The 26789-nt window shown below is 49.8% G+C and overlaps 7 protein-coding genes across 7 annotated transcripts; all 7 read right to left on the minus strand.

Moving 5' to 3' along the window:
- Positions 1–6561: 6561 nt before the first annotated feature.
- On the minus strand, positions 6562–8642 carry FOBCDRAFT_321293 (heterokaryon incompatibility protein-domain-containing protein; the record flags this gene model as incomplete). Its single annotated transcript, XM_054705479.2, has 1 exon — positions 6562–8642. One exon carries the CDS (start codon positions 8640–8642, stop codon positions 6618–6620), a length of 2025 nt encoding a protein of 674 aa, XP_054561454.1. The 3' UTR covers positions 6562–6617.
- A 1667-nt stretch (positions 8643–10309) lies between these two features.
- FOBCDRAFT_227457 (uncharacterized protein) lies at positions 10310–10811 on the minus strand. The gene is made up of 2 exons (XM_059609751.1): positions 10709–10811; positions 10310–10656 (listed from the first exon to the last, which is right to left on the minus strand). The coding sequence occupies exons 1-2, from the start codon at positions 10758–10760 to the stop codon at positions 10337–10339; spliced, it is 372 nt and encodes a 123-aa protein (XP_059467484.1). The 5' UTR covers positions 10761–10811; the 3' UTR covers positions 10310–10336.
- Positions 10812–19563: 8752 nt separating this feature from the next.
- On the minus strand, positions 19564–21208 carry FOBCDRAFT_227460 (uncharacterized protein). Its single transcript, XM_059609752.1, has 5 exons — positions 20746–21208; positions 20417–20649; positions 20127–20331; positions 19764–20057; positions 19564–19724 (listed from the first exon to the last, which is right to left on the minus strand). The coding sequence occupies exons 1-5, from the start codon at positions 20896–20898 to the stop codon at positions 19587–19589; spliced, it is 1023 nt and encodes a 340-aa protein (XP_059465313.1). The 5' UTR covers positions 20899–21208; the 3' UTR covers positions 19564–19586.
- Positions 21209–21298: 90 nt separating this feature from the next.
- On the minus strand, positions 21299–21910 carry FOBCDRAFT_321294 (uncharacterized protein; the record flags this gene model as incomplete). Its single annotated transcript, XM_031195099.3, has 2 exons — positions 21299–21381; positions 21653–21910. The coding sequence occupies 2 exons, from the start codon at positions 21908–21910 to the stop codon at positions 21364–21366; spliced, it is 276 nt and encodes a 91-aa protein (XP_031028953.2). The 3' UTR covers positions 21299–21363.
- Positions 21911–22712: 802 nt separating this feature from the next.
- Positions 22713–23348, minus strand: FOBCDRAFT_241627 (uncharacterized protein; the record flags this gene model as incomplete). Its single annotated transcript, XM_059610379.1, has 2 exons — positions 22713–22802; positions 22842–23348. The coding sequence occupies 2 exons, from the start codon at positions 23346–23348 to the stop codon at positions 22713–22715; spliced, it is 597 nt and encodes a 198-aa protein (XP_059465314.1).
- FOBCDRAFT_186196 (uncharacterized protein) lies at positions 23133–25330 on the minus strand (the record flags this gene model as incomplete). The annotated part of the gene is given in 5 exon segments (XM_059608615.1): positions 23133–23937; positions 23955–24085; positions 24154–24424; positions 24545–24876; positions 25249–25330. The coding sequence occupies 5 exon segments, from the start codon at positions 25328–25330 to the stop codon at positions 23452–23454; spliced, it is 1302 nt and encodes a 433-aa protein (XP_059465315.1). The 3' UTR covers positions 23133–23451.
- Positions 25331–25614: 284 nt separating this feature from the next.
- Positions 25615–26499, minus strand: FOBCDRAFT_139665 (uncharacterized protein; the record flags this gene model as incomplete). Its single annotated transcript, XM_059608059.1, has 2 exons — positions 25615–25668; positions 26077–26499. 2 exons carry the CDS (start codon positions 26497–26499, stop codon positions 25615–25617), a joined length of 477 nt encoding a protein of 158 aa, XP_059467485.1.
- Positions 26500–26789: the final 290 nt, after the last annotated feature.

Here is a 26789-nt window from a genome sequence, read left to right on the forward strand (position 1 = left end):
TACTGTACCAAGGTTGAACGAAAACGCGTCGCATTATTCAATTTTCGTCCGTGCCAACCTAGACCACCCTTGATTTTTGCCGATATTCTTCCGAAAAATCACCCGTAGATTCTACACTTTCTGTCCGTGCGCATTGATATGGTAAGAGGTTTAATAAAAACAACCTGTTGTTTACCTCCTTTTTATCCGTGAACATATAAGCCCTAGAAAATATAGGAGGGGAAAGTTCAATAAAGCCGGAGAAACGCATCAAGCATAAGCAGGTTATCGTGGGTATCCTGACCAAAGAAGTGTGTGTGGAGGTTGGTTAGCCTACCGTCATGGCGGACCCAATGGGAGCCGAGATCGTGGTGGAGCAGGACGCCCCTTTTTCGACGCCAAAGCGCCCGAGTCGGGTGGTGAAGCCTACGAGCAAGGTCCGAGACACGGCGCGACAATTGGAAGATACTGCCATAGAAACGCGACGAAACACCCGACAGACGACGCGAAACGTACCGGCCGAAGAACAGATCGACCGACCGACCGAAGCCCGAAAGAGTAGCGGCAGCGGCAGCAGCAGCGATGGAAGGGCAATGCTGCAGAAGGCGCTGGATCTCCTGGCAGAGTCGCGCAGGGAGACCAAGAGGCTGCAGGAAGCGCTGAGGGAACAGATGGAGATGACCAAGGAACTCAAGGAAGCTGTTGCAAAGCAGGAAGAAACAGTACGCGAGATGGGCAAGCAGATGGTAGAGACCAAGGATCAGATGACCGAGGAGCTGCAGCGCGTCCGCGAGCAGCTCGAAACTATCGTTACGAACGCAATGGACGGGCCTCAACGATCATATGCTGACGTCACACGACTGACACCGTTCTTACCCCACAACGATTCGAGGACCTTAGCCGCTCCTCCGAACCCCACAGACGTGCTTTACTGCACGATTGACGTTTCAAGACTACATGAAGATGAGGCTAGGCTCTCAGCCGGGACGATCCGAGCGACAGTGGAGAACGAAGTCCGCTCCGAACTGGATAATCCCACGTGGCGATGCCGAGCGGTGACTAAGGACCCAAAGAATCCCCACCGCGTCAGGATCACCTGCAGGGACGAGAGCGAGCATGAGATTGTGAAACGCGCAGCGGAAGCAAAACTGGCCCCAAGAGCCCGGATCCTACGAGACGACCTGTACCCTATCAGGGTGGATAATGTCAGCCGTATTGCGGTACTAGACGAGAAGAACGAAGTTCGAGTTGAGATCACCGAGACGCTCGGCCGAGAAAATGACACCGAAGTTGCCAAGGTAGCATGGCTCAGCAAGAGAGACATCCCCAAGGCGTATGGCTCGATGGTCGTATATCTCAAAAAACGGTCAGAAGCTAGGCGGTTCATCAACGAAGGATTCTTTGTGGCTGGAGGGGAATCCGGTACTACAAAGGCGTTTGAACGTCGTGACCGCCCCAAGCAATGTTACAACTGCCAACAGATCACGAGCCATAAGGCCTACCAATGCGACAGACCACAAGTCTGTGGCAGATGCGGGCAAGAAGGCCATCACCACAGTGCATGCACAGGAATGATTCCGAAATGTATCCCATGCGGCGGCCCCCATGAGTCATACAGCAGAAGCTGCCGGAAGCTCTATCCATTACAACATGAATAGCATATTCCGACTGTTTCAACTGAATGTCAGAAAGCAAGGACCGGTACATGATAGTTTAATGAACGACAAGGACATTCAGGATGCAACCGTATTAGCCATCCAAGAACCCCAAGCACGGAGGATTCAGGGTAGGCTATTAACAATACCGATGGGGCACCACAAATGGGTCAAGATGGTGCCTACGACAGAGAGGGAAGGTAGATGGGTGATTCGGAGTATGCTTTGGGTGAACAAGGAGGTGGAGGCCGAGCAGGTGCCGATAGACTCCCCAGACGTGACGGCAGCAGTCATCCGGCTGCCAGATCGTCTGGTCTTCACGGCGTCTGTCTACGTACCTGGGGGAGACGCCCAAGCTCTACAAGACATATGCGCTAAGCTTCGTAAAGCTATTAAAGAGGTGAGACAGAGATCGGGGAGAGCGGTAGATCTGGTCATTGCTGGCGACTTTAACCGCCACGACCAGATGTGGGGCGGAGACGATATATCAGTGGAGAGACAGGGCGAGGCGGATCCGATCATTGACTTGATGAACGATTTCATGCTTAGGAGCCTCCTTCGCCGGGGCACAAAGACATGGCAAAGCGGAGACTACGAAACAACCATTGACTTGGTTCTGGCGTCCGAGGAGCTTGCGGACACAAACATCAAATGCGCGATACATGGCACGGAGCACGGGTCGGACCATCGCACGATAGAGACGGCGTTCGACATTTCAGTCCCGGCACCGAAACAGGAAGAAAGACTTCTGTTCAAGAATGCACCCTGGAAGGAGATCAATAGTAGGATTGTGGAAACGCTGAGAGTTAGGCCAGTGGGAAGCACGGTGCAGCAGAAAACGGACAGGTTGATGTCGGCTGTGCTAGAAGCAGTCCGAGCACTGACACCCAGAGCCAAACCGTCGCCATACGCAAAGCGGTGGTGGACCCATGACCTCACACAGCTGCGGCATATATACACATACTGGAGGAATCGAGCCCGAGCCGTAAGGCGTGCGGGGCAGAATGCTAAAGGTCTGGAAAATACGGCAAAGGCTGCGGCGAAGCAGTATCACGATGCCATCCGACAACGCAAGAACAATCATTGGAAGGAGTTTCTGGCGGATAACGATAATATCTGGAAAGCAGCCAAGTACATGAAGTCTGGGGATGACGCAGCTTTTGGGAAAGTACCGCAGCTCGTCAAAGCAGACGGAACAGCAACAACGAGCCATAAAGAGCAAGCCGAAGAACTGCTAGCCAAGTTCTTCCCGCCATTGCCAGACACTATCGAAGACGAAGGACCGCGACAACAGAGAGCCGCAGTAACGATGCCCGACCTGACTTTGGAAGAAGTGGAGCGTCAACTGTGGGCGACAAAATCATGGAAGGCACCAGGAGAAGATGGACTACCAGCGATCGTCTGGAAGGAAGTCTGGCCGTCAGTGAAACACGACGTCCTCGCCATCTTCCAAGCATCACTGGACGAAGGCGTGATACCAAACCAGTGGAGACATGCTCGAATCATCCCACTCAAGAAGCCAGGTAAAGATGATTATACGATCGCGAAAGCGTGGAGGCCGATCTCGCTTCTCGCCACGTTGGGTAAGGTGCTGGAATCGGTCGTCGCCGAGAGAATCTCCCACGCGGTGGAGACTCATGGACTTCTTCCGACCAACCACTTCGGTGCGCGCAAGCAGCGGTCAGCGGAGCAAGCCCTCGTACTTCTACAAGAGCACATCTTCTCGGCTTGGCGTTCACGCCAGGTCGTGAGCCTCGTCAGTTTCGACGTGAAAGGCGCATATAATGGTGTGTGCAAAGAGAGGTTGTTGCTGCGGATGAAGGCGAGAGGGATCCCCGAGGGTCTCTTGCGCTGGATCGATGCCTTTTGTTCAGAGCGAACTGCAACCATTGTAATTAATGGCCAAAGTTCCGAAAGCCGACCTCTACCACAAGCAGGCCTTCCGCAGGGGTCGCCGTTGTCGCCGATACTGTTTCTATTTTTCAACGCAGATCTAGTGCAAACTCAGATCGATAAGAATGGTGGGGCTATTGCATTTGTCGATGACTACACTGCGTGGGTGTCGGGACCGACAGCCCAGAGCAACCGGAGAAGGATTCAAACGGTCATTGACAAAGCTCTTGACTGGGAGAGACGGAGCGGTGCGACGTTTGAGGCGGAAAAAACGGCGATCATACATTTCACCAGGTACACAGGCAGAGTAGACTCAGAACCATTTACTATTAAGGGTGAGAGAGTCTTTCCGAAGGATCAGGTCAAGATCCTGGGGGTCATCATGGACTCGCGGCTTCACTACAAGCAACACATCGCAAGGGCAGCAACGAAGGGTTTAGGAGCTGCGATGGAACTGAAACGTCTGAAGGGAATGGCTCCCTCGACAACGAGGCAGCTTTTTACAGCCATGGTAGCCCCTGTTGTGGACTATGCCTCCAACGTCTGGATGCATGCGTGCAAAACAGTATCGGCGTATGCGATCCATCGAGTACAAAGGATAGGAGCACAAGCAATCATAGGATCCTTTACAAGCGTGGCGACAGGAGTGGCCGAAGCTGAAGCCCACATAGCGACCATCCAAGAAAGGTTCTGGAGACGAGCAAGCAAGCTATGGGTAGACATACACACGCTGCCGCGGACCAACCCGGTCCGGAATCTCCTACGAGGAATCAAAGCCTTCAGGCGTTTCATATCTCCTCTCAGGCGCATCGCGGATATATGCAGAGAGGTACCGAAGGATACCATGGAAGTCATTCAGCCATTCACCCTCGCTCCGTGGGAGGCACGCCTACAAGCCATACTGAATAGTCAAGGAGAGGAAGAAGAAAACAAGATCAAAGAGCTAGCCAAAGCAGGATGGGCGGTAAGAATAGCGACAAGCAGCTCGGCGAGAAACGATCTGGTCGGCATGGGAGGGACCGTTCGAATCCCCATATCCTTAGCGAGAGCCGGCAAGATCATCGAGACCTTCTCGGTCACGCTAGGGACGACGGAAGAACACAACCCGTACACCGCCGAACTAGCAGCCATCGCTCGTGGTCTCAAATATCTGCCAGAGATGAAGTATCAGGTTGTAGTGATTTTGACGAGTAACAGATCGGCGGCACAAGCTATAGGTAACCCTCGCCAGCAATCGGGCCAGGGGCACATTCGGGAGATATACGATGCTATAGAAAAGCTCAAAGGAGACATAAATAGAGTTAGGCTCATCTGGCTACCATCTGACAGTGAGCTCAAAATCCAGAGGATAGCCAAGATGTCAGCCCGCCACGCAACAGAGCCATACGTCACACCACGCATAAGAACAAGCAAAGCAAAGACGACAATTCTCAGTCGAACGAGAGCAGACTTGCGAAGGGAGAGGAAACTACCAGACGGAGTTAGCAGACATTCGAGAAAGGTCGACTCAGCTCTGCCTGGTAAACATACTCGGCTACTATACAACCAGCTACCGTGGAAGGAAGCCAGCATGCTGGCACAACTCAGGACCGGAATGGCACGACTAAACGGCTACCTGTATCAAATTGGAGCAGCAGTGACCGATGAATGCCCATGCGGGCAAGCAAAAGAAACGGTAAAGCACTTCCTCTTCCGATGTGTAAAATAGATAGCACAGCGCAAGGAGATGATGCTTCAATGCGTAGAGGAAAAGCGCGGCAACCTCTCCTTTCATTTGGGGGGCAAAGCTGCATCAGATGGACAAAAATGGACACCGAACATAGAAGCAGTACGAGCCACAATCCGTTTCGCGATCGCCACAGGTCGCCTGGAACAGAGATGACAACCACAACACCACCAACTCATCGGCCATAAACTTATACCTACTAACGACTGCCCCGTGCAACCAGAAGCAGGCACCGCTTCAGCCGCCGAAGATAGGAAACTGAACACTTGGAGGAATTGGGCTTCAAGTTGACTTGCTACTACTAACAACTACGGGGATCAAGGAGACAAGCGATAATCAGGCTGGAAAGAACAAGAAAAGAACTGCAAGGGCTTAGCGAGATCAAGGCAACAAATAGCGAGATGCATGTATTTTTAGCTCATAGAGCCCTCTGGGCAGTGGCCTACCGGGCGTAATAGACTTGTGTGTGTGTGTGTGTGTGTGTGTGTGTGTGTGTAGGACTAGGTCCATTGGCGCTCCAGGAGGCTCGAGACCTGTCAATCCAGCCCAGTCCAAAGTTCTGAAACTGTGAATCCACTCCAGCCAAATCCACTCCAGCCAAATCCACTCCAATGCTAGTCCAGTCCAACAAGATCACTGTCGATGACGAGCTCTGCGCTGAGACTTCGGGGTTATTTTATGAAGCCTGTGTGAAGAGAGGGCTTTTGGATGATACTGTTGCATTATGTCTCCATGATGCGACTCGAAGATGTAGGGATCGGTGGATTGCTAAGAGAGAAAGTTTCCGGACTGAGCAAGGTAGCACCCACCGTGGTCTTATGATCATTGATGATGATTATGATGATAGTGATTACAGAGCAGAAATGCGGTGGGCTTCATTCATTCATTTTGGGCCATAAACTATTACAGAATGCAAGTTAATGAGATTGTTTGCATTACAAGAAGAATAAATGCCCATTCCCGTTCGAGAGCCCGAGGCAAAAGTAAAGGACAATATAAAGCATGCAAACGGCTACAGCATATTTGAAAACACCAGGTGTTGGATACAGTCCACGTATCCAAAAGATTATGGCCAGTTGACAGCCGTCAATTCCTACTAGCTTGGCCTTATCCCACACAGCTATGAGTGCCGTGTGTATCCCCAACGCTTGCTCTTTCTGGCGTGCGCTGCTGGTTCACCCTTATCACAGATTTGTCATCGAATAAAGACTACAGGAACAGTAACTTCAATAGCTGAACGATATCCGTAGAATGTATATGGTGATGATCTTGCAGACAACACTTGCAGAATTACTAAGACTTAGAGGTTCTGAGCGTGCCGTTACCTGGGCCGAATCGCTCTTTTCCTTTCTGAACTGGGATGTTCAAACTATTGTAATATTTTCGGACCTGAACTGACATGTTGCGTGTGCATGTTTCGATACAAACCCTGTTCCGGCCTCCCAGTATCCAGCTCGAGTGAAGCTTCCATTATTGTTCTTCTGCAATAGAAGACCACAAGTACGGGGGTACTCTGATGTTTCCAAAATCGCAAGAAAATACATGTTCTCTTGAGCAATCAGCCAAGGCTTCCTTTCAATTTCGTTCCACAAATTGGCTGTATCAGCAGTGATCCCAAGTGTGTGCCCTAACATTGTTTGTATATCTTGGTAGCCGGCACGTCCAAACCTACCCTCGGGTAAGACCCCTTCTGAATTGTGTTCCCTGGGGACGAGTGCTTCGGAGGCTATTAGAGGTCCAGTCAACGTTAAGGAACCAGACTTGACTTGACCAAACTGGTTTTTTGGGTCAACTAATTCCACCGCAACATCTACTATATCTGCGAAAATAACAATCGGTTTGTGTTCAAAGACGTCGAAGTTCACAGAACAATCCATGTTCGCCCAGCTCCAAGATGGTGCGCGGTAGACCTTCGACCTTTTCATCGAATCAACCGGGAAAGCCTCCCAGAGAAGACCCTGTGGCATTGTACTGCGAAAGATTCCAGCACAGTACTCGCTGCGAAACCATGAGGTACAGCGTCGAGCGACGGCGGCGAAGGCAACAAGTTTGTCTTCATCCGGATGACTAAGTTGACGCTTCATGTACGGCAACACAAAGTCATAGTAAAATGCAAAAACATCTCCTTGTTCTTGAATACTGTATGCGCTTTGGTAGAGGCAATCAAAACCTGCCCATTCATCATTTCCCGCACCTTTGGGGAGATATTCAGTGAGATTGCGGCTTCTTTCACATTCCCAGGAGATGCGATCCAAAGTAAAGTGTAAGGTTCTGGGTGCAAGGAGCCGCTCTTGAAACACCCATGCTCTTTTACTAATGGGAAGGTCAAGTCTCACAAAGGAAAAATCATCTCGTGTGAATATCGAGCAAAGATTCCTGAACTTTGACTGCTCTTCTGCATCAGCAAGTTGATGGGGCGCGGTGAGGAACGGTGTCCAGAGGTAACAATCTTGAAGATATGTCGGATCCCTCGACCTGAAAGCACCTCCATGGGGGTTCTTAGAAACATCGATAGAGATATTCAAGTAGCAGTTTTGATATACTCGATGCATTTCCTCAGAATGCAAGAGCCAATCTTCATGCGAACCGTCTCCAGCCTGTAAGATGCAAAGCGAGTCGATCCAAATGTATGGAATGCCCATTCGACGACAGGTGATGATGGCATCTCGGAAACTTGCGGGAAGGTGTTGCAACTGAATTTCCCGGCAGAAATCGGATAAAGTATCAGATGTTAACATGAGAAAGTCTGGGTTCTCCCCCCAACAATGGCTTAACGCCGCATAACTTCCTTCTGGAGTCTCGTTCTCTGATATAATCAATCTCGGCGACTGTTGTTTGTCACCAACGTGGATGAATCGCTTTGGATACCAGCCTGCATCCTGTGGACTGGAGGCAGATCCGCAGTTGTGATGATCCTTACAGGTCTGGAGCCAGTCCTTAGCCACGCGTGCAACATCCTCGTGGCCGGTATTATCCGGGATATCTCGCAAAGGAGGAAAGTCTGTTCGAACCCGAGTGGGATCCGAACCTAGATCAGCAGCAACAAGGTCGAGAAACTCATTGTAACCAGATGGAGTGTCAGTGTCTGATGAGGAAGATACGTCAACAAACACCAACCGGTCTGTGTGGGTTCGGGCCCTGTCGTCGATAGACATGGAGTTACCGCTACTAGTCTCATAGAAATAGATTTCCCAATGGAGCGCCCATGAGTTCGCCCACTTCAATCCATATTCTAGAGGCTTCAGGTTGTCGGATGGAAACTTTGGGCTTAGGTAGTAACAGATTCTACACCCATTCTTCGCGGCAGCGGCAAGTCTTTCGTGATCTTTGTGATGAGGCCCGCTCATCGCGCTGTTCTGAAACATGGACATGCACACCGCACAAAGCATTATGACGACAATGAATGAGGGGGGATATTACCGAAAGAGTTTGCATCAGACGGATGCAGAATTAAAATGCCTCGTCATGCCAGAGAATTCGTGAGCTTATGTGAGCGGGGATAGTTGGGGGCCGAAACTGGATGACTCAAAACTCCAGGGGGAATCAGCACTTAGGTTTTCCAGACCACGACCCGAATTCCTGGTCTTGTATAGTTCGATTGGGTATCTGTATGCCTAAATAACATGGAAATGTATTTTTTCTGTCCCAGATCTATGTTGCTGTTGTATTGCGGAGGTTGAACTTAATGACCTCGAAGGCCGTTGGAGAACAGAGTGCGGTTGAGCGTTACATTTTCCTAATCAGGTTAGCCCGCTTTCACTGCTCAAAAACCTCAATGTCTCAAGTGAAATCAGCAAATGTCACCAGCAACACAGAGCAACAATGAAATTCCGATTCGAGGACGAAAATGACTCCGCTACGCTACATAGACGTCGCCTACAAGCGTAACGTACCCAGAAATGCCGGCAGCGGCAAAAGGCGAGACAACATACTGAGACCACAAATCATCAGGCCGGGTCGTCTCAGACAGTCGAGTCTGCCGCGGGGAATGTGCAGACGGGACCCGGGAACAGTTCGTTGGCCGACACTGGGGAGTTTGGACCTGATGCAATCCCGTTCGGGGATCTTTCTTGATAAAACGAATAGGTTCATTGTGTTATTATTAGATCTAAGTTACATGTATCTGAGAGGAGCACAGCTCCTTACATAGTATTCTCAACAGGACTCTACTCCAACCTTCTTGTCGCAGGGTAGGCATGATCTTCACGGTCTCATGAAATAACTGCATTAGTGATCTAGCTGTATGCTTTAAGTAACTGCGGGATGGGATACCCTGCACAAGAGACAACTTAATAATCAATCAACACATTTTGCTGCTGCTCATCGCATTCACTTTAACCCATTAAGCACGCTAAGTGCGACACTTCTTAATCGACTCTACCCCCTGCAAATTGGGGCTGATAAACGGACTCTACTACAGTCGATGAGGGCATTAGTTACTAGAGTTCACGGTGTGCGACTGAACCTATGTACCTCTCGCTGGGAATATCGAGCGCTAATCCTAAATATGCCCTGATTACCTCGGGTAATAACATAATGTACCGCCAAAAGATTTTTTTTTTATATATACAAGCGCGCAACCGGTCATTAAAAGCTTCCTTGTTGAGTGAAGCTGAGCTCGAATAGAAGCTTAATAAACTCATCAATACTCTTCACTGTAGTTTCATACCTGACATCGTGGCTCGAGCCCTCATGTAATGGCGAAACGTCAGGTCCGTTCCAACTCTCAATATCTAACATCCAGTCATCGAGACTATATTTCCATTCGCTCTCTTCAATGTCTTCTCCATAGAATCGGGCAGGCAAAAAGGCAGTGCCCTGTAATGGCGAGGAGAAGCCTGGGGTACCGATAAGTCGAATGTGGCTGTCTATCGATGGTGATAGGCTGGGTAGCCACGGTTCTCAAGCGGCCGTTTTTATTGTAGTATCAGTCTCATTAACACGGAAAGAGAGGCACGCGGGTTACAAAAACTGCTATTGGATGTCATCACCAACGGCAGTTGATATAGTAGTAGTAGTAGTAGTAGTAGTAGGAGGAGGAGGAAGAGGAGGAGGAGGAGGAGAGAGGCTGGCCCTGAGTGATTTAAATTTCACCTATCGAATAGTGCCTCTGTGACTGGCGCAAAATCTTTTCAATCACCTTCTTCGCCAGCTTGTCTATATTCTGAACAGCAAATCCCTTCCTAAATTCGATATTGTCCCAAGGGACATCTTTCCGCTTGCTATCTTGCAGAAAATATTGGTCTTTATTCACAAAATAAAGATAGACGTGTCCACCAGGATCGCCTGAAGACGACGAACTGCTTGAATTCTTCAGAGTCCCAACCCAACATCGCTCGTTCTTTAGCTGCAGTCGACGCCCGCGCTGTTTGTCTGTCGCGTGCTCTAAGCGAGTAGGTGCCTCTGTCACACAAACTTAGCTTCTCTTTCTCAGATTGGGTACTTGGACGCTCACGACGTCGGCGGTGAGCCACCTTCCTCGAGGGTTTAGCAGTGGATCCAGGCATATGTTCGGATAACGTATTGTGAGGGCCAAATTCAAGCAGCTGCGACGAAAATGGTGGAGTAATGCGGGGTTTCTCAACAGGGGAATAATCCACGACTTGACGGGTCTACAGCGGGCGCGCTCCTTACGTAATGAGATCGTGATGTTATGATTGGTAATCACGAAAAAGAACTCTACCCTTATCGTTTCAAGGAATTCTACCCCCTACTCTTTTGTGTAGAATGGACGAAAAGCGGGGAATACGTGAATAGCTTAGCGTAGCCACAGGCCCTATGAGGTCCGTTCTCCCGGGCGTAATAAATACTACTAACGTCGGATACGGGGAAACCGGCCACCCCCAGAAACCGGCCACCCTCAGCAAAACACCAAAAATGAGATCGCGATTGTAACTCAATTAAAAACACACCACCACATTTTTTATATTAAATGAAATATCTATCAGTGAATATTCAGATGGAACTGAGTACAAAGATCCTCGAGTTTTAATTTTTTAATGCGATATGATGTTCTTTGTGGCTGTAATACTTTTCGCATCTGTTCACGAGCTTTTAAAATCGCTGGAACCTTTGCGAACTCGGCATTTCCATTATATATGACTTTCTTCCTCTTTTTCGGCAGATATTCCTCCTTTTCTAATTGCTTTATCGTGATTTCTCTTCTTTGGCGTTCAATCTCAAAGTTATGACTGTCTAATTGACTGCCAATCTTACGGAAAAGCAGCCTGACAGCAGGGTCTTCAGAGACAACGCCCGGGACAGCCTGGAGGGCCCGACGAAGCTGTATAGATGATCGGAGCGTCATAAGAAGACGGGAATTCTTTCCTTTGGCCGGGGAAATAGCTGTAACAACGGGAGCTGGTGTCTCAGGAGGCTGAGTGACCATCGGGTTCATCAGGACCTTCGCCAGATTAACTGGCCACAGTCCGGTTGCTTTCCAGCCGGCTAGGGCGTTCAACTTCGTGATAGCTTCTTTCCGAGCTTTGTCGTAAGTGTATAGGAAGGTGATCTTGCCGATATGACTGGAATCTGCGACAGAAGCAAGATCTGAGAGGAATTTTCGATATGCCCTCTTCAACGGTCCAAAGACTGCAACATCCAGCGGCTGTAGGACATGAGAAGCATGTGCTGGAAGGAAAAGCACGAATATGTTATTATTATAACACTCAAACAAGAAGTCTTCAGTCATATGACTTCCGTGACCGTCGAGAATTAGAAGACGCGGTTCTTTTGGATTCTCGGGCTTTGTCGACGGAATAAACACCGTTTTCAGCCAAATCAACGCAATATGATTATTTGTCCAGCCCTTCTCACTGCAGGTGAATTCCCAGTCTTCCAGGAAGTCCAATTTCTCAGGAAAATGTTGTTGTTGGACCGTTTTCCCTTTGAAGATCACCAAAGGTCTCAGGACTTTCCCCGTTGCCGAGATACACTCGAGAATTGTAATCCAAGACCTTGAACCAGGCTGACGAATAAGTACTGACTTCTTGTCCTTGCAACCAAGGAATAAACCGTTCATTCCTATCCCTTCCATCATTCCAACTTCGTCGACGTTGTATCTGTTCTTCTGCTTGACTATTCGAACTGCCGGCATCGACAATAACATGAAGAAGGCCTTGATAAGTTCAGTAGAAGCTCCGTTATAACGGTCAGAATCCATACTCTTGCCCGGTAAAGTCTTCACTTCTTTATTCCTGTCCATAAAAGACTGTAACCAGCGTTTTCCGACGCCTTCTGGGAAGCCGTTGCGTATTGCAATCTGGTTTGCAAAGTGTCGGACCTGTTGGTGCGAAACAGGGCACCCTAGGTCAGCTTGGACCATAATCCAGTCTCGTAATCTTCTTTCCTGAACAGCTGAGAGCTTTTGTTCAGGTTCATGAGCTTGTCTTGGTGTTGTGGCACCTTTAATTCTATCTTGGAGCGTTGAACGGTTGATGCCATAAGCCGCTGCAGCTTTGTTTATGGAAACTCCTTCTGAAACCATCTGAAGAGCAGCGCTCATGTCTTCTTTAGTGAATTTCGTCATTCTGAATTGATTGGTATACTTTACAAGTTCATACGATTAAAATTGGTGGAGTTGTGAATTTTTTAAGATATCATTAATTGGGAGGTTGGGTCAAAAAGCGGGTGGCCGGTTTCTGGGGGTGGCCGGTTTCCCCGTATCCGACGTTACTACTACTACCCCTCGTCGCCTGCCCCTGTTCGTTGGTTGCCCCCTGTAAATTGCCTCAACCCTCAATGCCCGTCTTATCTCCGACGAAAACGGCCCACTTTCGAGCGGGCTGCTACAGCGCTACCCACAAATCAAACAAATCAAATTGTCGCAGGCCGGGCAGGGTATCAACGAACCTCAGGAACAACAGCCCTTAGTAATCAAGCTGTGTGATTTAAAGTAAAACCTGTGGGATGGAATACCCCAGACAGATGATAGTAAAAATCAACTCACTACTGCTGCTCATTATGAATGACCAGACCTTCAATCCATTTTAAGGACATCCAGTGTGACACAAATCTAGGGTCATATTTGAGATATTTGTTAGCCTCCGGTACTGGATTTGTTATTTGAAATATTTGATCAAACATTCCAAGCATTTCAAATCTCAACATCTGTGCTCTCCATATCCATGGTGAATCTACTGTGAGCTCCGGGATGAGCAATTTGCAAGAATTATCCGGAGCAGTGACTGCGTTTAAACATGCGCTGATAGGTTACATCACCTATCCATAGATGTGACTGTTGGACGAGATCTTCGACGGATACGAAAACACTACCTGATAGAACATAGTGATGCTCTAGAAGGGAGTATTTTAGTAGACTTAACTAAGCTATACCAATGTATGGACAAGAATTACAGCCTAGCTCACCATGCAAGGATGGTTCGATATACGGTATTGACTCTGCGCTCGGGGTGGAAACTTCCAGTGCTATAAGCCAACCGCATCCTTGATGGCTTTCGATATCTTCAAAATCTGGTTACAAATGTTGTTCTTTGAGTGTAAAAAGCTGACGGTACAAGGAAACAACAAGAAGTGCCTTCACTTGGCTTACCAGGACAGCTGTCTTACAATCAGGGCATACAACTAGGGCTAACCCAATGAGGTGGACAAACGGCCTAATTTTGGGACTCGACTTCCTCTCTCTGTCTCTCGGACGTATAGTCATATGTGACCGAATTTACCTCTTTGACTCTAATAATCAGTGATTCTTCGCTGCTGGGCTATGCTAATGCTTCAATCGCCATAGTAAGACCTGCAAACAAGAAATCGGGTCTCAATCGCAGTCGCTCGTTATTTGAGGGTGATTCCGCTAAATCTGTTAAAGTGTACAGCAGCGGCATGAACATGACGTTCTGTGATAACAATTGAGATTTGACGATGACATTTGGACCAGAATACCAGATGGGATACCTGTAGCGGCGTTGCAGTGCCACTGGAGCTCCTTGGTAAATGCTGAAGCGGTCCAGGGTATTACATTTAGGCCTATTTGTGAGAGTGGCGAGAGGAGAAGTGTATTAGTATGTCCACGATTAAAACATCCGCGCAGGATTGCTAACGCGACTGGTCGTATATAGACGAGATAGTGGAATATGAGTCGAGAGACAGGTGGGGAGAAAAACCGTGCGACATAAAACTCGTTGTTAGTCGCCAGCCGGGCCTTATGGTTCTGGTAATGGAGCACATTTTTCCACCCCATAGGCAAACTTCTCGCTGCCTTGAAGGCATGTTAGGTGATCCGCCAGAACCTTTTCGCTAGCGGAGTGGAAATCGCAGTGCTTACAAGAAGAGCCCTCTTGTAATGTAAGGTACGGGTGTGGTCTTGATCTATTAAGTCTGGGGGCCAAGGTGTCTGGATCTGGAAGGTTCAACGAGGGTAGGAGGGGCTTGAGACCATACCGAGCAGATCTGGCAATGCCGTGCTTCTTGCCCAGATGCTCCGATGCATGTTTAGGATTCAGAACAAAACCGCATTTGGTGCATATAATAGCTGCTTCCGGCAAATTATAATAAAGGCTGAGCCTCTCAAGCTTCTGCAGCTTTGCTGGGTGTAAAGTGGGATGGCTACTTTATTCATGACCAGAGGAGCGGGCCATTATAACTAAGCATATATAAATATAATAGACAGGGTGGAATAGCGGGGATAGAGTAGACATTATACGAAGATAATAAACACATGAGTTTCAGTAAACCATGGTGATGAATGTTGTTGTTTAGGTCTGGAGTAGTCGAGTTGTTGAACTCGACAAGGGTCAGCCGACGGAAACGCGTCGCGTTTCGTGTTTTAGGTTTTCTGATTTTCATTAACTACGGAGTAGTGCGGTATGAGAAACGCAGTGCGTTTCCATCGGGGAAAATATGGGGCGAAAATGCTAGACGGTGATTAGTGAAAAACAAGAAACGCAATGCGTTTCTGATGATAATTCTTGAGTAGGGAAGTGGGAATGACGAAGAAAAACATCCTATCAGGCTGGAGAGTGACTGAAAACTGGCCAATTTCACGACGTAAAGCACTCGTGCATCCTGAGATTCAACCAGAGAAGAAGGAAGTGACGCTTGCATCAGATGGCCACAGAGACGGTCAAGTCGACTCTGATAACACGCCAAAGACCAGCCGTCATATCAGAGATCTGGGGAAGAACAAAAGTCCCTCAACTAGGAGACGCTATTCTGTCATTTCGAAAGGTTTCGAAGCCCAAGAGTCAAAGATCGCCTCGCTAAGCTCAAGAGTAGCCAGTTTAGAGGAAGAAGTTGGGCGGTTGAGCAGAGGCAAGAAGAGAAAGGCGATACCAAATCCCAACAGGAAGTTTATGACACTAGCCGAATCTCTAGTAGTTGGTAACGCTATTTTTGAGTCAAACCAGAAAACTGTGGAGACAGTGGCTGTTGAGGATGTAATTGAGGTGGGAGGAGTAGAAGAGGATGAGAGCACAAATTCATAGGCGGAAGAGTACCTGTCGCACGCACCCGTGCCGTCAAAAGCCCAAAAGGAAATTAAATTGCAATAGATTCTGAACTGAGAAACAGCAATTAATTTGTTTTTCGTCTTTCTAGTGCCTCTTTGTGAGGGGATTGAAAGTAGCAGTTTGTATGGGGAAACTTTTTTTTTGGCAATTGATAGGGACGCATCAAGAATTGATAGGGGCGCATCGTCCTTAAGGACGCTCCAGCTTTTATAACATCCGATTGGCCCAACTTTTCAAGACCCATAAATACTTCACCATGAAGGCGGTGAAACCAGCTCCCTTAACAACCGTAGCTCTTGTTATTGAATTGCGCAGAGATGCTGGGTGTGCTTAGTAAAATTAAGGTGGTTATTTTTATTAACGCGGTGAGATCTCTCTAGGGGTTTATATCCTATGGATTCCATCTAGGACTTTAAAGTGTGATCCTGAAGTCAAGGGGAAGCTCCCAATTATTCCAAAAGTACTTCCTAGCCCAAAAGCAACTGTATCGCTGATATTCTCTAAGAATGGATTGCGCAAATGTGCTAATATGCTAGGCATGATTTACTCCACAGAATTAGAATCATTCCGTTTAGAGCAACTATCTACTTTTTCTCTTACAGTGATTGAAGGAAGAATCTCTTCGTCGCCGTTCCGCAGCTCCCATTGACTTCTTTGTCTCCGAATACTCGGTTGCGTCTTTCGCCCACTAGCACGTACTCCTGTAGTTCTCCCCTCTCTGAGAACAGCCGACCGGCGGCGTGCCTGATACCGGTGTAGGGTACTGGCTTGGCTGCTGGCCTGTTGGCTTGCATCAACTTCCAGCCTCGCCAGGGTCGACCTATTCTGGCTTCTTGGTGGCCGACCGCGTCTACGCTCAGATGCCTTGCTTCTGGCTTGTTGACTTACTCCCGATTTCGTCCTGACCACTGTCGACTTGTTTCGACTACTGGGTAGTCGACCGTACCCACGCTCGGAAGAGCCCATACCATCTGGTTGACTCTCGCTTGACCTGATAGTCAGCCTTACCGGAACCACCTGCGCAATGTTCCTGGGTCTGCCACGGAGAGCTGTAGCAATCTTGGGGTCGAGAATCCGTCGGTATGGGTCTTGAGCGGATGATTCTCGTAGTCGCCATCGTGGATGGACCTCCCATCTGGTGAATGACGCGGCAGACCCCAGCTTTGAATAGACCTTGTGACAACAAGGGATCCCGAGCTCAACCGAGACTGAGCAGTCATCATTGCAGTCCCCGAGAGGCTTTGGGAACGGATTCTTACCGGTTGGCATCGCTTTGCGAGCTAAGCGGTATTGCTTGTTGATTAGCCCGAGGCCCTTCGACGAGATTGCTGCCCGGAGGTCGCCAAGATACTCAGAGCCGGACCCCATATACTCGCGAGCAGTGAGGACCTCATCCGCTGCGCAGGCATCACTAAAGTCCCGCTCTTGGTCCTTTATCATGTCCTGCATAGCCTCGACAAGCCGATAGAGATGACTCATACCATTCAGAAGATAGCTCTTGATGTTGTTGTTGCTGGCTTCTGTCCCAGATGTGACGCGGATTCCAAAATTGCGATACTTCCTGATGAAACAGCGGGCCCACTGAGCTCTTACAGGCATGTAAGTTCCATGGAGATACCGCAGAATAGCTCGTTGGTCGTCGAACTCTTTGCAGAGGTTTCCCCATGCCTTCTCGTGAGCTTCCTCGGTCTCGGCAAATAAGACGAACTTCCACATCATGAGAACTCCCTGGTAGCTATGAGGGATGACCTCAGATGATGTCGCATGGATAGATTGTTGATCTTTACGGCTTAGCTGAGCCTGTCTCTGTGGGGCAGAGTCATCTCTCTCGGAGTCGTCGTGGCTGCTACTCCCATCGCAGCGGTCCATAGCCCACTTCTGCTTTGACTTGAGCAGGACATTCGAATTGATGTGGTGGATACAGAGCTGTTGCTGTACATCGGGAAACTGATCGTTCAATGCGGTTTTCATCTGTTCGTCGAAATCTGTAATGATAACATCGGGTCGTCGGATGGAGTGCTGCTCTGCAAGCTGTCGAATGCTCTCGGAGAGAAACTGAAACCCCTCCCGTCTCTCGTTGTCGATTAACCCGAAAGCTGCATTAAAAACAGAACCAAGACAAGTTTGTCCTGTTGCCTGGAATAAGGGAAGTTTGAAGCGATTGGTATTATATGTATTGTCGAAGCTGATGACCTCGGGGAACCGCTTCCACATCTGAAGGCAGTAGGGAAAGGTCCAAACAAGTCCAACGAGACGGCTTGGCTCGTTATCCACCCATTTGGCGAGATAGGGAATATGCAGATCGTCGAACAGCTTGATCAGTGCCGCGGTGGGAGTATAGCCACTCAGCTTGTCTCGATTGATGAGAGCCCGCGCGTTATAGATGTCCCTCTGCGTGAAGATTGACTCGGGATGCTGCTCCTGGACTACAGCCCGTACGTCACGGGCCCGGATACCTACCCGGCGGCTCATAGACTCAATGGTTGCCCTGACGGGTGTAGTAAGTCGTCTGTGGGAAGGATGTGCAGACGGTCTAATGCTACGATCATGGTTGTGTTGATTATGTTCCGGATTCGAGTGACGACGTAGAACCCATTTGCCTTCTTCTAGAGCTTCAGCAATCACCATCCACTTACATCCACACTTCCGGGATTTCCGCTGCCGAAGACCTGCGCCTCGGCTGGGTCTTGGGTCTCCGTATCGATCGCACCGAAGAGAATAGCGGATCTTCCTCCCCTTATACGAGCGGCCGTTGTGCTTTGCAAAGCCAAATCCATTAGCTTTCGCGAAGGCGTTGACTGAGTCAAGGAGAGTTTCGACTGTTGGGAATGGGTTGCCTGGGATCGGTGGATTCGGGATTGCATCCGGGGCGGGGGATGAGGAAATCCTATGCGATGAAGATCTGATCTCTTCAGGGGATTGTGGCCGGCTGGACGTCTCTCGAGGCGGGGAGTAGGGAGGAGGGGATTCGAGCGCATCTGAACTGAGTGGTGACCAACCCCATCTCTCTCGCCATTGGCGTACTCGTTCGTACGACTGGGCAAGTTCAAGTGTCAGTCTTCGGTCTGTCCCGATTACTTCCTGCACGAGCTCAAGGGCAGATTGGAATTCGGCCCTTGCGGGCGACGACTGTTCTTGTGGTGATTGAGGGGGGAAATAGGAAGGTAAGATGTCTGTTTCTGGGCCTGGTATAGGTATTCTGACCCGCTGCGGTCGTCCTCCCCGAGATGGGAAATCGTTTGAAAGGTATATCTCGTGATCAAAGCGGAGCTCCCATAGTGGCTCATGAAGCCCTTGAGACCCATGGGGCTGTGGCGCGGTCGTGAATATCCGTGGGTAAGATGCAAAGAGGTTTTCGATTGCATCTCCGTCGCCGGCTCCGTAGTACCGGCCGACACTTGTTCCAGTACTGCTTGCTGAAGGTGGTCTGCTCGCGAGTATTGGTGGGCTGAAACTAGCTTGCCGGCTCTGCCGCTGTCGTTTTCGAGAATGCGATTCGCAGCTAGGACTGGGGCTTCGGGCGTGACGTCTTGAATCGCTCTCTGAGCTAGGAGGTGACTCCGATTGGAGCATGACGAGAGACCTAATGATTGATGGTTGAGAGACTGATGTTCGATCATCTGCTCATTTAGATTAAAGAGAGCTGAGGTCGGGTACTTCGGGAGCGTCGGCAGAATCCTGCCTGCACTAACAAAAAAGTGACTGGCGAATCAGAGGCTGCAAAGCTGGAGCGTCCCTAAGGACGATGCGCCCCTATCAATTCTTGATGCGTCCCTATCAATTGCCTTTTTTTTACTTGCCGGTAGGTGGGTACTGCATGGTAAGTCCTTCAGGCTGAAAAACCGACATCCAAATTTCAAGATCCAGCCTTCACTTAGCAGCCATCTCAGCACTTACAATTTCTATCTGGGCCGCAAGCTCTTCAATCCTTTCCCTGTCTTTGATAGAGACTACCTCATCTATCTCATCCGACACGTCCATAAAGAACCAATCTCCGATCAAACATTGCTTCATAGTAAAGCTGTAGAATTAAGGCATATCCCTGACGGTGCTCAATACAGAAGTCCAGCTCCCAGCCTCGTTCATCTTCACTTCTCGCAATGTTATCTCCTCAAGCGTCGACTGGTGCCGTAAAAGCATTTTGGTCAATTCGGCGGCTGTGGCTTCGAATCGGGCGAGTTCCATTACCCGCAATTGTGGTATTTTCAACAGTTCCGAAAAGATTGGAAATACTGTGTGATTATCGAATTCGTCATCAAATGCCAACGTGAAGTGCAACAGCTGAAGGAAGAGGTCAAAAAATCCCATGGCTCTCTTCTCCCAGCCACAAGCATGGTTGTTCTTATAGAATGGAGAAATAAGCAGTCATAGGGAAGTCAGGCTGGTGAGCGTCCAAGCAATTGGTGACACATAAACTGGCCAGTCAAGCAGTTGGGGGCTGATGGGGTTGACGCTTTTTGGCTCATCTACATAACCAAGGTAGAAGTCAAGTTTCTCAACAGGTAGTTCGCTTTTGGCCACCGCGCTAAGCATGACTTGCAATATACGCTGCACAAGCTGTTCATCCTCAACATTATCAGGATGAAAGCCCCTTGACAGCTCGCTGCCCACCTCTCTTTTCAGCCCGACTCGCGCCCCAAGGGATCCGGGCATCGGTGAGAATGAGCGCCTTGCAGTTAGACAGGCCCGTCATTGCTTACGCAAGGTAAATGATATCGTGCCCAGGGAGAAGTGTTTTCTGGTCATCGAGCCGTTCACGATACACGCGGTCGCAAAAGTCCTCTTTATCATCTTCCTCCATCTCAAGGTCCTCATCGCTTTCGTCTTCAAACTCCTCTTCAAACTCCTCTTCACACGGATATCCACGCCCCCAACCTGCCTCTAGAAAAGCAAAAAAATCTCTACTTTGCTCATCATCCATCTCCAAAAGATGCTCAGTGCAAAATCCTAGCGCACATACGGCAGGTCCGAAGGTTTCATGTTATAAAATAGAAATAAGAGTCTGCAGGATGTGTTCTTCAAGCATCACATAACAAGTCTGAAAATAGACTCGTATAAAGGCGTGAAGGGACATTGCATTCAACCTCCAACAGGACAGCCGCAATAAGAAAAAATCGTCGACGGGAAGAAGCTCCGCTACCGAGTGGATCACATCCTCAGGAAGTTCCAAGAGGGTGGCCATGGCGTACGGATGGCTCAAGATGACAATGATCAATGTCGATGGAGCACAGGTCCAAATTGGCGATAATCCCGTCTATCCTAGCCTGTGGCAGACAACGTTGAGAGCTTAGGATGAGAGGAAACATATGTCAAAGTTCCTATCCTTGGGGCATGGCAACTGGTGACGAGGGGATGTGTATGCGAGATCCGGAATGGCTGGTCCAATAGACGCGAAAATCGAATGAAAATAGACGAGACAGAAGTATGTTTACATTTCTTGCGCCAAGTTGGTTATCATTTTATCTTAATATGCTTTAGTGGCAGGTGATCCTTGCTTTTATTCCCAGCCCCTGACAGGGGTAACCAACATTGACTCTTCGTAGTCCTAACCAATCCCTGATTTTTGCTTTTGCTTAATTGATCTTACTGCTAACTGGCATAACTAACTCTCTGTTTAATTAAGGCAATTGATAGGGGTGCTGCACTTTTAATGCTTCTTCTTGGCCTAAGTCCTGCCTGTTAGTGCAGCAGTATGTACCAAATTCTGCCGCACTGTTGCCACCTTGTGACCAAAGTTTCGGCCTGTCGTCAATTCGCGTCGCGTCACGGACTGTCGACCATCGCTATCCGTCATTAATTTATCCTGCCCCAACGAGTTTAATACACCTCGACGCTCTACAATGCCTTCACCAAATATTAATAAGGACACTACCACAGCGTTGAGAGACCTCATATAAAGAACCTTACCGTAGGAGACTATAGATGTGTATACTTACTATCCACGGCCGTAATTGAGGTACTGTCTGGCACGCTGGCAAAGTAGTTGCAGTGCCAGTGTGCATCAGACTGTTACGCGACGCATCCTCAGGTGGCACCTGGCCATGCACAGAGTTGATCACGCGGATACCAGGGTAAGCAGAACCCTCCTGACGAACCAGGCTTTGATGTCTCTGCTGTTGTCGACAGCGCCGGTTCCTCGCACGCTCGCGTTCGCTTTCGACCTTGGAAGGGTTTGTGAAGGCTCGACGACCCATACTGAACGAAGGGCTTGCTTCTTTTGACTTGATTATTCATTTTTTCGCCGTGATTGGAATTCCTTAATTATTCAGTTGCGATGCTGACTCTCCAAATGAGTCTGATTACATGTTTAAGTTAAATTAAAACGACGGCAGTTGCGAATCACACAACTCGATAGGATTTATCACATGCTGTACAGGGGTGTCGGTTGGTGCCAAACATCAATCAGTTATGCAGCGACTCTTGTCCACCATATCACAAATCAGTCAGGACGTCGCAAGTGGATACTTGCAGGGGTGTTGACTTTTAAACAAGCGTTCATGCCTTGAGGAACGAAAGGTTTCTATGCCCCGCCCTTCGACTCCCTCCCTCCGATGTGCTTGAAAACCCCCTCTGATTGGTCGGTTTCGTATCGGCTGGGTTTAGTATCTGCTCTCCTATTGGTCTTTGGTCTTGACTCCACATGGCTCTTGGTTTCCTGCCCCCTTTTTCCCCGTTCTTTTCTCTCTCTCTGTCTCTTCCCTCGCAACCCGTGACTTCGCACGTGCCTCTTACTTTACCTCTGATACCTTTTTGTCAGACAGTTGGGTGAAAAGCATCCTAGGCGGTGCCCGTTGATTGATGAGAATTATCTAAAGAACAAAAGAAATCGAACAGCCATGTGTTCGGGCACAGCTATTTAAGCTCGGATTATGCGACAGGCCAGATGTGAAACCGGATACGCGGCCCAAGAACGGGCCGCGTTAAATCCGCTCACATGGGTGTTATGCGACACTTTTTTTTTTTTTTTTTATAATTTTTTTTTTAAGGTTCTTAAGGTTAAGGCAACGTCTTTCGTCCTCGAAAATCGTCATCCGGCCATTGCAGAGCCTCCTGAACAGTCTTGTTGCTCAATTCCTCCAGTCTGGCCTGCGCCACGGTCATCTCGTGTGGGACCCGGTTGCCCACCAGATCTCTTTCCCGCACCTTGGAAATGAGCATGATGCCGTCCAGCGACCGGCACCGCGACAGCTGCACGTACAGGCTGTACGGATCGCATTGCGCGGGGACTATGTGTCCGTCGACATTTGTAGTCCTCGTCCCCCGCAGCTCCAGGGCTACGCGCTCCAGCGTTCTGCTCTGCACCTTGTAGTCTGTGCACGCGAAGGCCGCCGCACAGGGCAAACCTTTCCGACTGACGTCGTTCTGCTGCCACGGCCGCTTTCGCTGGCATCGGATGCTGACGCTCATGGTTGTCAACAGGATTGTGTCGGGCGGCATTCCCACGAAGTGGAAGTTCTTTGTCGTCTCCGACTCCAGTATTATCCCCGCCGGCGGCCCGAAGTGGACCATCGTATCGGCCGAGATCCGATGGCCCGGGTGCGCCTTGTCGAGGATGACGTCAAGCCCAGTGTAGCTGGCCCCATTGACAAGCTTCAAGCCCTGATGGGTATTGTGGTTCACGACGACGGGCATCCCTGGCACGAACATGAAGACGCCTGGTACCGGTATCGCACTGTCGTCGCCCTGGTTCAGCATCATGATGGCTTCTTCCTCGGTCGGCAGACCTTCCCTCCACTTATGCTCGGAGATGAAGACTCGCATCATCGACCGCTGCTGGACCTGGAACGACAAGGCCGCCTCCATGTTCAGGTTCCACCGATTCCGGTTCAGCGGCGGCACCCCATGCGGCGGCGCGCCCCCAGCTCTCCATCTCCGCCGCGTTAATCTCGATCTCAGCGTAATGCGGGTTGTTCTTCTTCAGCCAGACGAGCGCCCTCTCAACGACTCGTCGCCTCACCGACAATAAGCCGGACAGGTCGCTTGGCGCTGGCTTCTCCGCACCCTGCCACGAGACATGGATCTCTTCCATAACTTGGACGAGCGGGTGGGGGAGCACTTTGGTGGCCAGCTCCTGCATATTGTTCGGAAACACCGTGATGTGGCCCTTGATATGCTTCGGATACCGCGCACTCTGCTTCTGGGTGCTCGCAATGCTGTACCTTGTGACGAACCCGTAACATGAGTTCAGCGCGATAAGCTTCTCCTCAACCGGCGTGAGGCCCTAACATATGCTCACACCGAATACGCCTGTGAAGCTGGGCCGCAGGCGACAGAACACTCCGCCTCAGGCAGCGAGCGCATTCCGCACACGCCGAGAAGGTCTCGCCCACGGGAAAGCAGCTCCAACATGAAAATGGCGAACAGTTGTCCTTTTCGACGCAGCTCGACATCCATTGGTCCCACGTCACATCTCTCAACTCCTTTTTCGTGCGCTTACGGTAGCACAGCATGCAAGTCCGTATTGGCAAAGTGTCCACATCGTGGAACTCCTTGTAGAAGGCTCGGACGGTCAACACCTTTCTCTCATGTGGTATTGGCGTACACCACGTCTGCTCGTTAGACAGACTCTCCTTAACGGCAAATTCCTCCTCCAAGAAGCGCAACACGCTCGCCAGGTCTTCGGCCTGCAACTCCCGTCTTCTCCGGCTTCGGATTCCAGGTCGGGCTTGTTTCCTCGGAGGCTCGTCTTGGCTAGAATGGCGGTTTCTCTTTCCCCGCCCCCGGGGCTGCGTTAGTCTAGTGGGCTTGTCTCTCCATGGCCGGGCCGCTCCTTCATCTCGCGCCTGAGTCACCACTGGATGTTGCGCCGAACCCTCTGTGTTGGAGACGCCGCTAGTGTCTGGTCTTGCTTTCGGCGGCCGACCCCCTCGCCGACGTCTCTTGGGCAAACCCCCTGCAATTGCTGCTGCTAGCTCTCTTCGTCTAATGTCTTCAGATACTGATTGCTTGGGCTGGATAATCCGGACAGTGGGTGCCTCATTCCGTCGAAAGAGCGAAGCGTCGCTAACCGCCGCCGTATCACCCTGCTCATCATCTTCAGGGCCCCTCTCCTGAGGCAAGAAGTGTCGATGAAAGCGCGAGGGTTCAGAATTCGCCGCCTCCGGTGCGCCATGTTCCTTGGGCAACGGGGGCTGCCATGCCGACGTCCCCAGTCCAGAAACTTCCCCCGTCCCTCGAAGCTCTCCATTCTCAAGCTCACCCGATGGCTGATCTCGCGCGGAACCTCCACTATTGGCCGTATCATGAGACTTCCGTGCTCTGTTAGACCGTATGCCGCCTCGCAGACGTCTTCTGGGCAACGACCTTGCAATTGCTTCCGCATGCTGCCTCCATACGGTATCTTCAACCTCAGACTCCTTAGGCAGAATCTGTCGGAACGTTGATGCTGCATTCGCCAGTGAATCGTATCTTGATGACCGTCCCAACCTCTTGCCCTGTGCGCTGGGCTCCTTTTCGGCAGCTGCTACCACATCCACGCCACCCCCTGTCGTCTCATGTCCCTGCTCTCTCTCCCACAAGCTTACATCATTACGCTCCTGTCCGTCCCCAGCTGACGACGAGCAGGCTCCCACGTGAGCAACCGTCTCATGTGGCTTCGCCGCTGGACTATCCATCCTGCTGCTGCCTTCTCGACATTGATGACTCCAGGCGGGACGGTAGATTACAATGCTTCCGCGTCTGACTCTCTTTAGTTGCGCGATTTCGCTTCTGGATGATGATTATGCTCCTTAATACGACATTGCGCATCCAGGCGATCCGCTAATAGTCCCCTTAACCACCTATAACCCAACGCTGCGCTCTCCTCCGCCTCCCTCCGTAATTTTGAGGAGGACAGTCGCACCGTTGGCTTTTCGCGCACCACACTGCTGCTGTCAAGAATAGGTAAGCTCGGGAGCCATTACGTCACCCTCCATCTCAACACGGGAACAATCCAATATCGAACGGATATCGTCTAGTACCGGTAAGTTATATATATAGAACAGCCTAAATTTACCTCTCGTTTTGGTACAATACCCTGAAACCTCACCGCACCCGTCACCCCCCCCGGCCCCCAAAAGAAATAGCTAGAAGTTGACTAAGAACATATCCAAAGGAACTGTCGTTTGTAAAATAGAATGGCCATCTCTCCAAAAGATGAAAAAGTTGACACTATCTCCTTCCCGCTGGTCAACATCAGCAGTGACCCTCGATGTCTCTCCAAAGGACGGGGACAAAGCATACCTTTTCAGCCACGTTAACCGCCCTTGTGAATACAAATCTTCTTGTGAATCTTCCAGTCAGCCTTCTGGTGCTCTTTCCCACAGTATCCAACAACTTTACACCGACCACATCTCTTGGTCCCTTCCGTTGTCCCACATACTTTGCACGGCAAAATTTCCATGCAAGTACTGCGCCTTCGGTCCGGATCCTCTTGAACAATTTCACCCATTGTATCCTGGATTTCCTGCCGTATCCGCGTCTCACATCCCCCTTTCCCGCAAACGGGACTGACCCAGATGCCAACGAAGGGATCCTCCGCCACGTGAAGCCAAGACATGGGGCTTTGTAAGATGCTCATTGCAAATAACCCACAGTTTTCGCAAAATGGTTTTGAAGCGGCACGACACGCCGCCTCATGCTCATTCATGAAAGGCTGCACTGCAGTCATAAACAGATTGTTATAGCCGGCGTTTTGCCCTGCAGTCTGAGCCTCGCTGACAAGACTGCGGGGAAGGTCGTGGGTGTATCTAAGCTCTTGAGTCTCGCCGCAGTAAAACTCAAAGCGAACTGAGCAGCTGGCCATAATGCAATGACAGTAAGGATTCTAAGGACGCAATGCATCTTCTGTTTGAATGAAGGCCTCGAGTGATTGCTGTTTGTTTTATAATAAAATTCTGGGAATGTTTCATCATGCTTATCTCCCCATGCCCTCATTTTGTCACCCTTTCAAACTGTCATTGGACTCATTAGACTTTATTTTGATGTCGCGGTGCATAACGTGCCATGCGCCACCAGGATACCCTGGACAGATGCAAGCCACCAAAGACAATTCCGGGCGGAAAATATAAGACGACCCCACGCAACCTTGGGAAT

The sequence above is a fragment of the Fusarium oxysporum genome, chromosome VII (assembly GCF_013085055.1).
Source record: "Fusarium oxysporum Fo47 chromosome VII, complete sequence".
NCBI classification, from domain to species: Eukaryota; Fungi; Ascomycota; class Sordariomycetes; order Hypocreales; family Nectriaceae; genus Fusarium; species Fusarium oxysporum.

Coding starts and splice junctions, on each gene's coding strand:
- FOBCDRAFT_227457 (XM_059609751.1), bottom strand. CDS start 10,760: ATGCCTGGATCCACTGCTAAACCCTCGAGGAAGGTGGCTCACCGCCGA. Junction 10,657..10,708: donor GGTGGCTCACCGCCGACGTC/GTGAGCGTCCAA, acceptor TTTGTGTGACAG/AGGCACCTACTCGCTTAGAG.
- FOBCDRAFT_227460 (XM_059609752.1), bottom strand. CDS start 20,898: ATGGCCACCCTCTTGGAACTTCCTGAGGATGTGATCCACTCGGTAGCG. Junction 20,332..20,416: donor CACGATATCATTTACCTTGC/GTAAGCAATGAC, acceptor CGGGCTGAAAAG/AGAGGTGGGCAGCGAGCTGT. Junction 19,725..19,763: donor GGACTTCTGTATTGAGCACC/GTCAGGGATATG, acceptor TTTACTATGAAG/CAATGTTTGATCGGAGATTG.